Source organism: Harmonia axyridis, chromosome 5, assembly GCF_914767665.1.
Source record: "Harmonia axyridis chromosome 5, icHarAxyr1.1, whole genome shotgun sequence".
In the NCBI taxonomy this organism is placed as follows: domain Eukaryota; kingdom Metazoa; phylum Arthropoda; class Insecta; order Coleoptera; family Coccinellidae; genus Harmonia; species Harmonia axyridis.
In genome coordinates this window covers 22,701,049-22,715,758 of record NC_059505.1, presented here as the reverse complement: position 1 = coordinate 22,715,758, position 14,710 = coordinate 22,701,049, and the positions used below count along the sequence as shown (strand labels likewise).

General features: G+C 33.2%; 2 protein-coding genes across 3 annotated transcripts; one reads left to right on the top strand and one right to left on the bottom strand.

Moving 5' to 3' along the window:
* Nucleotides 1–1,680: 1,680 nt before the first annotated feature.
* LOC123681119 lies at nucleotides 1,681–4,328 on the bottom strand. 2 transcript variants are annotated; one of them, XR_006747632.1, is made up of 3 exons: nucleotides 3,415–4,328; nucleotides 1,826–3,142; nucleotides 1,681–1,751 (listed from the first exon to the last, which is right to left on the bottom strand). XR_006747632.1 is itself a non-coding variant. In XM_045619334.1 (2 exons), the coding sequence occupies exons 1-2, from the start codon at nucleotides 4,223–4,225 to the stop codon at nucleotides 2,085–2,087; spliced, it is 1,869 nt and encodes a 622-aa protein (XP_045475290.1). In that variant the 5' UTR covers nucleotides 4,226–4,328; the 3' UTR covers nucleotides 1,686–2,084. The 2 variants fall into 2 exon arrangements, 1 of the variants encoding a protein (XP_045475290.1); XM_045619334.1 differs by having other exon boundaries at nucleotides 1,686–3,142.
* Nucleotides 4,329–10,970: 6,642 nt separating this feature from the next.
* On the top strand, nucleotides 10,971–14,150 carry LOC123681118 (wolframin). The gene is made up of 3 exons (XM_045619332.1): nucleotides 10,971–11,293; nucleotides 11,382–11,709; nucleotides 11,771–14,150. The coding sequence occupies exons 1-3, from the start codon at nucleotides 11,236–11,238 to the stop codon at nucleotides 13,938–13,940; spliced, it is 2,556 nt and encodes an 851-aa protein (XP_045475288.1). The 5' UTR covers nucleotides 10,971–11,235; the 3' UTR covers nucleotides 13,941–14,150.
* The last annotated feature ends 560 nt before the right edge of the window (nucleotides 14,151–14,710 follow it).

Here is a 14,710-nt window from a genome sequence, read left to right as displayed (position 1 = left end):
TCCGTCCTATCCGAGGCATGTTGCTGGAATTTTTAACCTTTTTTTGTTTTAAGTTGCAAGAAAAGAATTATCGACTTTGTAACAATATCGAATGAATAATGTATTGGGTATAAAGTCACTTAAGGATCTTATTAAGTTCTTTATTAAACTTTGCCTAGCTTTCTGTCATTTACATGGCCATCTTCAGGGCAAATTAATCTGAACCTAACAATGCAAAATTAGGCAGAACCATAAAAATGAGAGTCACCTTAGATATGACTAGGAAGTTTTGTTGAAAGGTGACTCTCATTTTTATGGTTCTGCCTAATTTTGCATTGTTAGGTTCAGATTAATTTGCCCTGAAGATGGCCATGTAAATGACCGAAAGTTAGGCCAAGTTTAATAAAGAACTTAATAGTAATAGTAATAGTAAAGTTTATTCAACATCAAAATTTACATGTTATGTCAAATTATTCATATTATAACATACTCGAACTTAAATATTCTTCTATGCTATAAAAAGAACCGTTAATTAAAAACTCTTTGATGGTTCGATCAAATTCATTCATTGGCAGGGTTTTCATTCTTGATGGGAGGGAATTGTAGAATTTCACCCCCCAGTAGTCAAAAAATTGTTGTGTCCGGGCTAAGCGATGTAATGGTGTTATCAACTGATGTTTTCTTCTTGTATCATGCTCATGCTGATCCTGATTTAAATTCATCGACTTCTTGTGTTGGTGTATATACTTCAAACATTCCCTGATAAATATTGAAGTTACCGTAAGTATTTTTTCTTCTCTGAATGAATTTCTGCAGCTCTCTCTCTTACTCAGTCCCTTTAATGCTCTTATAGCCTTCTTTTGTTGTTTGAAGACTTCTCTTGATGACTGACCCCACAGAAGAATTCCATATGTGAGATGACTGTGTACACAAGCATAATATGCAGTCTTAGCTGTTTGGTGCGTAGCTATTTGCTTCATCCTTCTAATAAGATATACTGATTTTGAGATTTTTTTGCATATCTCATCTACATGTGTTGTCCAGGATAGGTTGCTATGAAGATTTATTCCCAAAAATTTTATATATTTAACTTCGGCATTATAATGAAAACCTATTTCTTCTGTCTTATCCGCATTTAATTTAAGTCGATTTGTGGTAAACCATTCCTCAATATATTCTTTGGTATTTTTCTCCTTGTTTCGCATATCTTTGATGTTTCTACTTTCTATCAATACTGATGTGTCATCACAGTAAAGGCAAGTATTCACACAATCAGGAACATTTAAATCATTCACATAGATTAGAAATAGAATTGGTCCCAATATCGATCCTTGTGGTACTCCAAGTTCAACATTTGTTTCACTGGATGAAAACACCCCAAATGCTACATGTTGTTTTCTGTTTGTCAAATATGACCTTAGAAGATCATTTACCACATCTCTGAAACCATAGAAGTGTAACTTGTCCAATAAAATTTCATGGGACACCGAATCAAAGGCTTTACTAAGATCGAAACTTAGCATTTTCATGATTTCTCCATTATCAAGAGCTTCCGTGATATTTTGTATGATTTCTATTAGAGCTGTTATTGTGCTTCTTTGCTTTCTATAACCATGCTGTCCAATGTGCAGTAGGGAGTATTTCTCTAAAAAATTGACCATTCTATCTTTGATTGCTAGTTCAAAAATTTTCGACATATTCGGAGTATTGATATAGGTCTATAGTTGTTACATTCATTTATATCTCCTTTTCTCTTGTATACTGGAACTACCCTGGAAGACTTGAGCTCATCCGGAAAATAACCACTACTGAAACATTTGTTTATAAAAATGCTGATAGGCTTTACCAGTTCATTACTGAATAGTTTGAGATCATTCATTGACAGAAAGTATTTGTCCATTGTGTTTTTATTTTTGATCTTTGAAAATAATCTTCCCACCTCCTCCTCGGTACAATCAAAAAGATAGCAACTTTTGGAAGTGTCTGCTTTCACCCTCTTCAAGTAGTCTTTATATAGTTTACCTGTGTTCTTTAGTTGTTTTGCGGTTTTCTTTCCGATCTCTGAAAAAAACTTGTTTAGGTCATTTGCTGTTAGTATACTGTGTTTAGATGAATTTTCTTTTTTTTTTGTTTTTAATTATATTCCACATAGCTTTTGATTTATTGTTGGCCTTTTCTATTAAATTTTTGTTATTTTCTCTCAGTGTGTTCTCCACTTCTTTGTTGAATATATCTTTATATTTTTTATATATCGTCTGGGATTCCTGATCTTTTTTAACAGACATTATCACCTGCAGAGCATCTAATTTATTTTTCATTTCTTGTATTCTCCGTGTTTTGAAAATTTTATTCTTTTGGTTACATTGTAAAAGTACTCTCTCCTTTACTGGTGCCCACTTATCTAAGATTGACATGAAATAGTTGTGAAATTCCGTAAAACCTACTTTCGCATCTTTGGAGGCTAAAAAATTCTCCCAATCAATTTTGGAAAGTTCTTGTTTGATCTGTTGAATATTCTCCTCCTTGAATAATCTTTTTTTTATGGTTTCTTTTTCCAATGATGTAGTTGTTTTTGTTTTTTTAATTTTCAATAATTGGGCTTGATGATCAGACATATGTATTTCCGACGTGATCAGTGTTGATTCGTCCTGATCATTAGTGAACATATTATCAATGCAATTTGCTGATTGTTTTGTTACTCTGGATGGTGTAGTTGCCTTACCTTTCAATCCATATGAGAACATGAGATTTGTAATCAACATGCTTTCTCTATTTCTCTTCAGAAAGTCTATGTTGAAATCTCCTCCGATAATGACTTTTTCTTTGCTGTACTTATTGGAAATGATATTTAGCGCTTCAGTTAGAATTTCCATAAACTTGCTGAAATCTCCTGTAGGGGCTCTATACAGTGCCACAATGATTGTATTTATTGCCGGGATATGTACAGCCGCCATCTCAACATCTTTTTCCCTAGAGAGTTTCACTACTTCTGTTATTTCTGAAGACTTCCATCTGTCATGTACGGCCACTAATGTTCCTCCACATTTCATGATTTGCCTACAGTATATACTTGAGATCTTGTAGCCATTTAGCTCAACTAACTCACTTTGTTCTTCTTTCAACCAATGCTCACTCAAGAGGATAATGTCAATATTTCCAGCATCTAAAAATAAGTTCAATTGATTAATTTTATTCCATAATGATTGGATGTTATAATTAAGAATCGTGAAAGTGTTAGAATATTTTTGTTTTGTTCTATTATTATTGCTTGTTTTTGAAATTCCTATGTTTGGGAATTGATCCCCTTCCCCCCAAAAAAAGTACCATTAAAATTGAACTTTCGTATTTCTACTCCCTCAGGCCAGAACACTCCACTAAATAATGTGTCATATGCCTCTTGTGTTGTCACTCCTATGCTGAATGCGGAGTTATTACCTTTTGTATCCAATTTCTTAATAATTGCTCCCTCACATTTCTTGGTGTCCCTTAGATATTCCGCAATATCGTCTTCTTTGACTTCCTTTCCAGAAATTCTACCAATGTATAACCATTTCCGCTTTACTGCTCCCTTGATTTTAATATTTTTCTGTGAACTTTCATTTCCTTTGCAAATCAGACTATTCCTCGCTTTTCTTGTCTGTTTTTTATTTTTAACTTCAGTCCAGACTTCACTCATTCTCAGATTCATAGCTCCACTATTTTCATTGATGTTTTCTTTTTGGAATTTTAGGTTATGCTTTGACGTATCATTTTGTGGATGTTCTTCCGTATCTTCTCTCATATTTCGTAGTTCTTTTGCGCTTTGTTTATGTACTATACTCTGTGTTCCTGCTGAATTTGAATCAACAGTATTCTCTTGTTTACCTTGAGATTTCCCATCTGTATTGAGTGCATGTGGACTTGGCTGTCTCGATCTTTGAAAACGATTGTTTACTTCGTTTTTCTTGCTTTGTTTATCTTGACTTGTGTTGTCTTTTTCCAATCTCATGATTTTTTCTACAAGTAATTCATTGTTGTGCAATAAAACTTTATTCTTACTCTGACACTCGCTAAGCAACTGCTTTAGAAAGTAATTCTCCACTCTCAGAATTTTCATCTCTACCTCCGGTTCCGGACTTTCAGTTAATTTCTCAGCTATTGACGAATCGTCGCCATCAGTTGGTATTGATACATGAATGCATTTCGGTGTTTTTCGTGTGTTAGCTTGTATCATGCAGGCAGGGTGAAAAATATCTTCGCACTTCATGCACTTTACAAAGTCACACACTTTTTTTCCACATAAACTGCAAATATTGTCTTTTTTGCCTCTATTTCCACTTGAAACTTCGCTCCGATTTACATCGCTACCGTCTGCGCCCGCCATTTTTATATATAATAAGATCCTTAAGTGATTTTATACCCAATACATTATTCATTTGATACGTTTTTTGTTTTTCCGAGTGTTGGCCCCATGCCTCAACCCCCGACTTGGAGGACCAGGGTTTGATTTCAGAGTATCCTTCTCTTAGGCAGATTGATGTCACCATAGCTGAGAGTTCTACCTACCCTGCTTGTTTAGTATTTTATTTTCCACCTACCCGCCGCCACGCCTAAGCGAGTCGGTTAGGGCTTCCCCCTATCTGCCACCTAGGGACGCGCCCTCTAGGGGTTTCAAGCTCCCCCGAGAGATTTTTTTTGCGTTATATAACCTGAATTCCAATTTATGAAATCATGAATGTATTTGTACCTTCTTATTTTCGAAAATTTGGGATGAAAATAATTAAGATGCATAGAACCCCTGGTGTGTTTACTGATTCGATTTTGTTTCAGACTTTTTGAGAGACCCACCTGTTGCTTTGGTGTCCTGCTTCACCAGAGATCTGTAAGGTGGCGCTCTTCAAAATTTTTCGAATTCCCGCTATCTGCCTGGTGCCGTTCAAAAAGGAAATACTGATTTTAGACACAGCAAACATTCACAATAAATTACAATTCAGTTCATATCGAACTTTTAATCAAATGAATGGAATATAATGACAGACCATAGAATATAAAATATTATTGTTCTATACTCAAAGTTCACGAGCGTAGAAATGGGGGGATACTGGGGGTAATTACACGGTGTTCCTAAATTGGAGACAAATGAAAATGACAGATTTCCGGAGCATTTTAAGAAAAAAAGTCCTATAACATGAGTCCCCAAACATTTTGTTTTGAGATACATGTGTTAAAGTTTAAATTTTTTCTCGTATAACCTTCCCTTCACAAGATATTCAATTTGAATTGGCCAGTTTAAAGTTTTCACCATGTGATATGCTAATTTTGAATGCAAATCTACAGGGTGATATTTTTTTCTGGAAGGATGCCTGCTTCCTTCCTCCAAAACTATATTTGATGAATGGGTGTTAGTTTAGAAAAATGTAAAAAAAACTCTGGTCCAGTACTACACTCTTTGGTTTGTTATAGTTTTGTCGTATCTGCTATCGATTTCGAGAAAAAATCTCTAGTAGTCCTCAGGAAAATCCAAATTATTATAAAGGTCCACCTAGTAAGCTCTAATGAATGCCTTCATTATAAGTTTTGGTATTTATTTACCCAATCTGTAGCGAAGATTAATAAATATTTGATAAACTGATATAAGCATCACAAAAAGTACGACACACTAGAAACAACCTGTATATTGAAAGCAAAGCTTTTGTGGGCTCATATTCATGAAGTTTTTTTCTCAAAATTATCCAAGTAATTTCTCATTTTCCTTCGTAACTCTAATTTGAGAACACCCAGTATAAGGTAAGAACGAACGGAATTGGTTATAAAAACAATTATTTCGAGTAATTTGGTTCAAACTTCGTTATCAAACTTCTTTTTCTAACAGATATGAGTAAAAGTTGTCGTCAGAAATTTTTTTTCGATTATCTCCCCCAAGAAAAAAAAGATCTACGCCCTTGATTCACGAGAGTCGAGAATTGAGAAATGCAAACAATGTATGCGCCATCTGAAACAGACCGCGATCCCTTGAAATCAAGTAGGTATAAATCTGAAAAATCTCCCGTTTTGTCTGAAAGTTTTACAGGTATAAGTAGACACACCAGGTTTTCTATGCATCTTAAAAATAATATACTGGTTATTTCTATGATGAACCACAGCAATTTTAAATGATATTTTTGGAACTAGATATAAAGCCGTAACTAGACGTTCAAGGCCTACTTCGATGTCAATGGTGAATGTAAGTCCGTTCACGCGGCGCAAATTCAGGCGTTTTCTTAACTAATTCGGTCTTGATTTTCTCAGGAACGGTAAACGCTATCGAGATGATTCAAAACAATATTGGAAGGTCTTAATCCCTTGTATGTTCGTTAGGTAATAATTTCACTTTAAGTTGCAAATTAATTGTTTTATTGAAGTAGAAAGTACGATTTTCAATACCAATTTTGAATGATTTATTGTCGCTTCAGTTGACCTAAATTCGAAAATCTAATACAAATTGGTCATAGCCTATTTCTTCTTCTTTCCAATGATACCAATTAGAAATATATTACATCATAGTTACTCAAAATTCTCTGAGACGTTGTAAATCTGTTTGGAGTGCCAGAATTATGAACTAAAAATCGTTGCTCCTCCCTGAGGGGCGTGGCTTGTAGCTATCAGGACCGTCTCTTAGGAAATATATTCTTGAAAACCTGAATTATTTGTCGCGAACAAAAAAAAATATTTTGTCGTTTAAAAAAAGCCATACGACCGATTTTCATGTTACTTTTTCGAATGAAAAATTTTATTCCTCGTGGAAGATTTTAGATCCAATAGTCAACTTATTACTTCGGACCGAAGGTTTCGTAAGTTTGAGAAAAAGGAAATGTTTGTTATTGAAGGAAAGTGATTTGGATTTAATGATGTCAGGCAAATAATCTTGTGTTTACCATATTTCATATAATACAGAATTGAGGTAGTTTTGAACCTCTCTCAGATTAGGTATTGTACTTTGTAAGTAAACAAGAAGTGATTTCGTGTAAATTTATTTGATTTATATCAAGATTTTATTGACCCATTAGATAAACATCAGTTGTAAATAAGGGTTATTCGGTACTCTTTTGTGTACGTATTATTTCAATGCTGGACAATTTGACAGTTTCTAGGTCGGTTCAGCATTGCATAGGTACCTGAAAGAATTCAATTTCGAAGTAAATAAACATCAGTTGTAAATAAAGGTTATTCGGTACTCGGTATTATTGCTGGACAATTTGACAATTTCTAGGTAGGTTCAGCATTGCATAGGTACCTGAAAGAAGGCCATTTCGGAGTAAAGATTTAAAATGGTCTATTTTTGTACCGATACGTATATTTCTACTTACTCAATGATTTTATGTAGAAATGAAGAATATCAACTATACCTGACATTAAAATAACGCATTTTCAAACTGAAATTTCGAGAATGGTACCTATTTTCAATTTGGGGTTGAGCTATTACTAGAAGTTTTCATATCTATTTGGCCTGTGCAGTTCTTCTTATAATTTTGTTAATGTGTATTGAATCGAACCTTTTTCGCTGGGAAATATCTTTGGATGAATTCCGAATTGTTTATATTCTGCAATTCATAGATTATCTGAAAGAACTTTCTAATCACTCCGTTTTTTTTTAATCAAATGTGAAGGAAATGAAAATTGGGTTTCAGTCGAAATTAGTTTTTATACGTGATATGTGTAGAATTTCGAAAACAATATTTACTTGTCCAGAACATCCAGAAATACTTGATATAAGCACATCCGCCGTCAGTAGTGTCATGAATCCTGGTGATGGTTATGCACAGCTGAAGAAAATAGAAATGATATGAATTTCCCTTGTTTTTCATTTTCACTGTAATAAAGAAAGAAGAAGAAAGAAAGTTCATTCAGAAGTAGGTAACAGAAAATCATTCAAAATTTTTACAATGATCATAACTATAATAATTTCAAAATAAAAGAGTACACAATGAAGTATGTAATGCCTGGGAACAGATAGCGTTGAAATCTATGGAAGAAGCCGTAGCAGAAGAAGTGAAATAAGCGATCGAATGTGGAAGTATCGACATAAATGGTACACCTTCAATAACGGTATTTTGTGATGGTAGTTGGGCTAAACGATCTTATCGAAACTGGGGAAATTATAATTAACTCCCGGAGTTCCTACAATTGTTGGGATGCAAACTGGAAAAATTTTATACTTGGGTGTGAAAATAGTAATTTACGTAACAAGTCCGGAAAATAGGGTTTTTTTGGACGAATAGACAAAATTCCAGGACGAGCGTAAGCGAGTCCTGGAAGTCTGTGAGTCCAAAAAAACCATTTTCGGGCGTGTTGCGTACAATATTTTTTCGGCAACCATGTAAAATAACACTATCGCTGCTGCTTTCCATATTTTATTGCGATTGCGATTAAAAAACATGCAAATTTTTGACAACTAATTTCATATGAACTGTCAGCCGTTATCTCGGTTGCTATGGATTCTATGATTCTTTTCCGGCCTAGTCCGGGAAAGTACGTACTTTCCGGACTAGGCCGGGAAATGCTACTTTCTCAGAGAAAAAGCGTCCGGGAAGTGAGCACTTCTCGGACGGTTGCCGAAAAAAAGTATTGCATAATATGTCAAAGAGTTCAAACTAACAATGACACACCAACAGAGCATACATGCTATAAAAATTGGAATTCATCTTCGACCGCCATGGCAGCTGAAGGATTTTGTTTTTTGTTTGTGTAAAATGCCTCCTATGTCAAGTTATTGCTCAACAGTTGAAAGCATTTTATATAAACATTTTTCTGCAAAAGCTATAGATTGGGGAAAAATAATGAAGATCGAGCGAAGCGTCTATTAGAGAATGAATTGTGCTCGAAGATCACAAACAGTGGCCTTTTTATTAATAAAAAAAAGTCTAGGTCCTTCTCCAGATGGCATTTTTGATAAAAGTAATCATTCAATTAAAATCGAATGCCCTTTTTCAGCAAGAAAAAATATGATAAAAGATGCTATTCAAAGGAAACAAATCACATATTTGGAAAAAATGATGATCAGGAATATCGATTGAAACAAAGTCAGAATTATTATTTTCAAGTTCAGGGACAATTAAATATAGCTGAAAGAGAAGAATGCTTTTGTCGTGTAAACTTTGAAGGACACTTTATTCATCGAAGTCAACATCGATGAAGAGTTTTTCGAAGGAAAATTTCATTAGAACTGTGTTTTACCTGTAATAATTGACCTAAGACATAGAGGCTTAAATAAGGATCCTCAATACAAACTAGATCTTCAGGATGAGAAAAATTGAAGAAAACAGAAGGCAATTAGAAATATATCATTATGAACCAAGCTGATTTTTTTTTAATTATAACAAAGTACTATTCCTTAAAACTGTAGATATTTATGGAATGAGTTCATCAAAATTCTCAATGAAACTTTTTTATTTCGGATTAGATATTCAAAATTCATTCCATTTAATTCATAAGGGTTTTTAACAATTCAAAAAATGAGGATAATGGTATATCAAAGCGTATTTGAATTCTCAATTCGATATCAAGTAATTATGGAAAGTAGAGTCTTTTTCAAAACCTAAAAGACAGTTCTTGTTTCTAAACTCTGTTCTTATTATAAAGAAACCGTCTTTACAACCATAATCGTAGGTGACCATTTGACAATCATTTCATTTCATCAAAATGTCTAAAATGCGGCTGCATATTCCGACACGCACTAGTAGAACTCGAGAAAGAAACGAGATCATCCCAATGCGTTACAAATTCATTCAATCTGGGCTGAGGGCCTAATACGTTCTCTATATTTTTACTACGATAGACCACGCCCACCCGCTCTTGCCCCTTCACGTTGCGACCCCTGTGCTTCCCAAGCAGTGTGGTGTAAACAGACTCTTAAGATGTCTAAAAACATGGTGTGTGCACTCGTCAATTTTTGTATGGAATGACAATTGACATTCGACCAAATTGAAAATATTAGTTTTATTTCATGGCGGCGCCGCGATGTCATACTTTTCATTTCGATCTTTTTTCCTTTGATTTTGACAGGATACATCAATTAAAACCCGATCCTAGCCAATCAGAAGCTTAAACTAATATTCTCAAAATTGGCAAAACAAAAGCTAATCAGTCCATACACCAGGTTTTTAGACATCTTAAATGCAACATATATAACAAGAACACGAACATTTAATTCAACGGGGACCCCATAGGCAAATCTATGGGGAACCCTATAAACTTGAGGATTTTTTATGTAATAATAATACTAATAAATCGACTTTATTCAACAAATGTAATGAGTTATTATTAGTTCTTGACACTTTTTCATTTATTCTTTTTTGTAATTGAGAACCTTCTGAAATAAAGATTATTATTATCATCTCTCATCAATGATTCTAACCTCTGGGACTGGGATTCTAACTAGATGTCTTAAAACATGGTGAATGCACTCGTCAATTTTTGAATGGAATGACATTTGACCAAATTGAAAATATTAGTTTTAGTTCGTGGCGGCGCCGCAATATCTTACTTGTCATTTCGATCTTTTTTCCTTTGATTTTGATAGGATTCATTAATTAAAACCCGATCCTGACCAATAATAAGCGATGTGTAACCGAGTATGATCGTTTAAAGTCGTGAAACAAAACACAAAACGTTCACTACATGTCTATGTAGTGAACGTTTTGTGTTTTGTTTCACGACTTACGACTTACGACAGACGGCTTACGAAACTAATCTTAGTTTATCTATGGTTAACTAGAATGAATTCAAATATGTATTTGAAATAGAGAGTTCATTGGTGTTGAGGTGTTCTTACAATTTCAAGAATTGCTTACACAGGTCATAAATATAATGCAAGATACATAGGTGCAAAATTTCTTAAAACTCATAAATAATAAATAACAAGAATCTCTCATAACTTGTGAATAGCGCTACCTACAGTTGACTTAACAAAACTTAACTTATATTTCCAAAATTGGCAAAACAAAAGCTAATCCACAGATTACGGATAACATCCGTAATCTGTGAGCTAATCAGTCCATACACCAGGTTTTTAGAAATCTTCTAACTAATCTGGAATTCTATGATTACTTGTTTCAAATGTAATGTCAATAAAATATACATCAAAATATAAATAAACCATAATGTGAAAGGACTGTATTATTGAAAAATATGAGTCGTAGTCCGATGAATATAAGTGGAAAATACCCTGTACTTTTATGAAATATGATTCTATAGTATTTACTCATTTTGAATTGCAACTGAATTATTTTTCTGTACGAAATGGCTGGTGTTGTTCCTAAAAGAGCAGCATCTGGAAGGAAACAGTGGACATTGCAAGGAAAGTACATCTTCACTATGAAATCAGTTGGCGAATTTCGAATCTCAAATTTAATTATTATTATATAAGATTATTTTTTATTTTACAGATGGACCAAGAAATTCTCTCAAAGTATTGAGAAATCAATTAGCAAGTGAGGGATGCTCAGAATCTCAGGTAGTTCTAGCAAAGCAGTTATTAGATGCATCACAACAATATCATTCACATACTGAAAAAAAAGAAAATGAATGCCTTGGCGTCTACTGGCTTATCAAGGCATCACAACAGGGTAATGAGGAAGCCACAGACTTACTGAAAACTTGTTTGAAAACAGGCAAAGGAATTTCAGAACATAATTTTCTGGATGTGAAGTCATGCATAAGCATGACACAAAATGAGAAACTGACAAGGAAAGCTGCTAGGGAAATATTTGCAAGGTATTAGATACATAGAACCCCTTTCATTAGTTTGATTAGAAATATATATGACTTATTTCAGTTTATCTAATGGAAGTGATTATATTACTACTGATCAACTGCAGAAAGAAATTTTATCTATTGATAAAAACAAAGGGCATAAAATAAATCAATCATCTGAAATTTTAGAGAATTCTAACATCCTGAATGGGGAATTGTCAAAAAATGAAGAGGAAAAATGTGATTCCGACAGTGATACTGATTGGACTATTAGATCTGATTGTTCAAGTTCTAGTGAAAAATTAACAGAAGATAATCTTGTAACAGCAGCCATAGATTATTCCCAAGGGAATTTACCATACATGAGTAAATCCTTATGTTTAACTTCCAATCTACATTCATTAGATAATATTCCCTATGTTTATAGATCAATTTTACATCCGTGGTTAGTTTTGAAAATTTTTTACTTGAAAGGTTTGCAGTTTTTCTGCAGAAAGTTTGATTCCTTCTATTTCAAATCGGAAATTCGTTTGATAATTTTGGTAACAGCTTATTCATTCTTCAATGTGGACTCTTCCATTTATCTATTACCCATAGTACTCTATTATATAACTTATTTATATATGGTATTGACAACCTGTCGAATGTTGCAAAATCAAAGAGACTTTCAAGAATATAGATTATGGTCAAATCTATTCTTATGCTACTCTGGTGGTAACTTGAATGCAGAGCAAGCAGAACAGCAGTATATAAGAAATAATTTAAAACCATATGGCCAGTTCTTCATAGCATTATTAATGAATCTCTTCATATATTCAGCTATTTCAGAACATTGGACTCCTGATTCTGAATTAACAATGATTTCATTCTTTCTCACTTTTCTAACCCTAATTGGTTTTATGCCACAAAAAAACTTTAGGATATCTTGCGAAGTAACTATACTTTTAAGTTTTGCCATCAATGTTCTGGCAAAATATCCTTATGATTTGGATCCCGTTGTTACTCAGGGTTGGAGATTTATAGATCTGAAGATACCAACATTTGCAAGTTATGTCATTGGAAACGGTATTGAATTTTGCCTCAATTTTAGATTTTTACTGTATGCTGCTATTCCTTTTTTGTTTATTCAATTAGCCTCTAAACAAAATTGGAGAGGTACTTATAACATTTTGATACCACATTGTGTTACCTTAAGTTGGCTCCAGATATGCATTATAAGTTCACAAGGGGCTACCATGTATGGTCTTTTAAGGGGAGTCTTAGCTTTGGTTGGTGTTGTTATGTTTTTGCCATTAGTTGGCTTAACTAGTGTTTTATTACCAGCGATAGCTTTGACCAAATGGCTCATCACCTCTAATATGATATTCACAATCATAATTTTCATTTTGATAACTTGTGTTGCTTTTATCATATCCTGGCTTTTAGCTCAAAGTCGGTTCAGAAAATATACAGCCATCATTCAAATTATAATTATGATTACAGCTTTAATAACACTCATTAACATTACAAATCAGAATGAAAATATAAACTACATGCCGGAAAATGAGGAACCAAAATATGTATCTTGGGACATTTATCGAAAATTTTGTTATGAACCTGTTTGGGAGGATGAAAATATTGCCTTATCTCAGCTAAGTTGTGCTGGACTGGAGAATTCATTGATATTCTGGGATGGTTATATACATACCATAAAAATAAAGTCTGTCAAAAATAATTTGGTAAAACTATTCAAAAAACTCCCTAAACCCATTTACCAATATCTTAGTTGCTATTTTGGAGATGAAATATCAAATTCAATATGTGAAAATTTACAAAAAAATTTGGAGGAATGTCAGATTCTTTACAGTGTGAAGAAGATTGCTAACAAATGTACTTTAGAAAAATTCGATGAGTATACATTTGAAATTACAATGAGAATGAGTGTAGGAATCTGGGGTAAAACTCCAGAAATGCTCATTTTGAACTTGGATCATCATTTTAAAAATATAACAATGCAACTGAAAGCTGGTGATCATATTTGGTTCAAAGGAAAATTGTTCAATAATGAAGTTGTAGGAGCAGATGGAATTTTAGGAGGCTATCAACCTCATATTAATGTAGAATCCATAGGGTGCCATTCATGTTTTCGTGAAAATTTGAAAGAAGTTAGTAAAGCCAAAGATAGTACTGATGTTTATGTTTTTCAATATTTATATGTTGGATTTAAGTTTATTTTGAACATTCTATTTAATCCTGTTGTTATTTTCAAATAATTATAATATTAGACTTATTTCTTAATTTAAAAATTCGCTATTGTTACATATTAATTAGTTGAAAATATTTTATTACTTGTCTAATAAGTATTTAATCAGATACGTTTTTGTATCATATAATTTTTTTGTTACATCAAATTAATATATTATAATTGAATTTTTCTGTAACTTAAAACAAAATAAAAAATAACTATATAGTAACGATTTATATTCGTATGTGGTTAAATTCGAATTGCTTTAGAAAAAATTATTTTCGAAGATTTCTGCTTTATTAAAGCATAATTATTTTCAGGTAAGTATTGAAAAAAAAATATTTAAATACGACACTTGCCTTCCTTCACCCGAAATTAAGATTTAATTCATCCTCCGAGCGCTTTAAACCCCTTGTTTATACACAGTGGCGACAAGCGTGGTCCGGTTTTGATTGGCTGAGCATAAATATGGCGGAATTTTGTTAATATTCTCCATTTACCTAATTTTTGGCATTAATTCAAAATGTAAGGCCCATTTTATTTAGTCACTGTAGTATTCTTCAATTAAATAAATTTATTCTATATACTATCAGGCCCAATAAAATAACAAAAATAAACGCAAAAAGTCTTCGTTCGGATTTCCAATTCAAATTGTGTAATTTGTCCTTTGTAGACGTTTTCTGTCATTATTTTCCTAAGTTCCACTTATCACGGTCAAACCGAACTCATTATTCGGTTTAAATTCAGAGCGATTTAAGGTCCGATTAGCGGTCGGTGGAATGCTTTAGGCGAATCTTA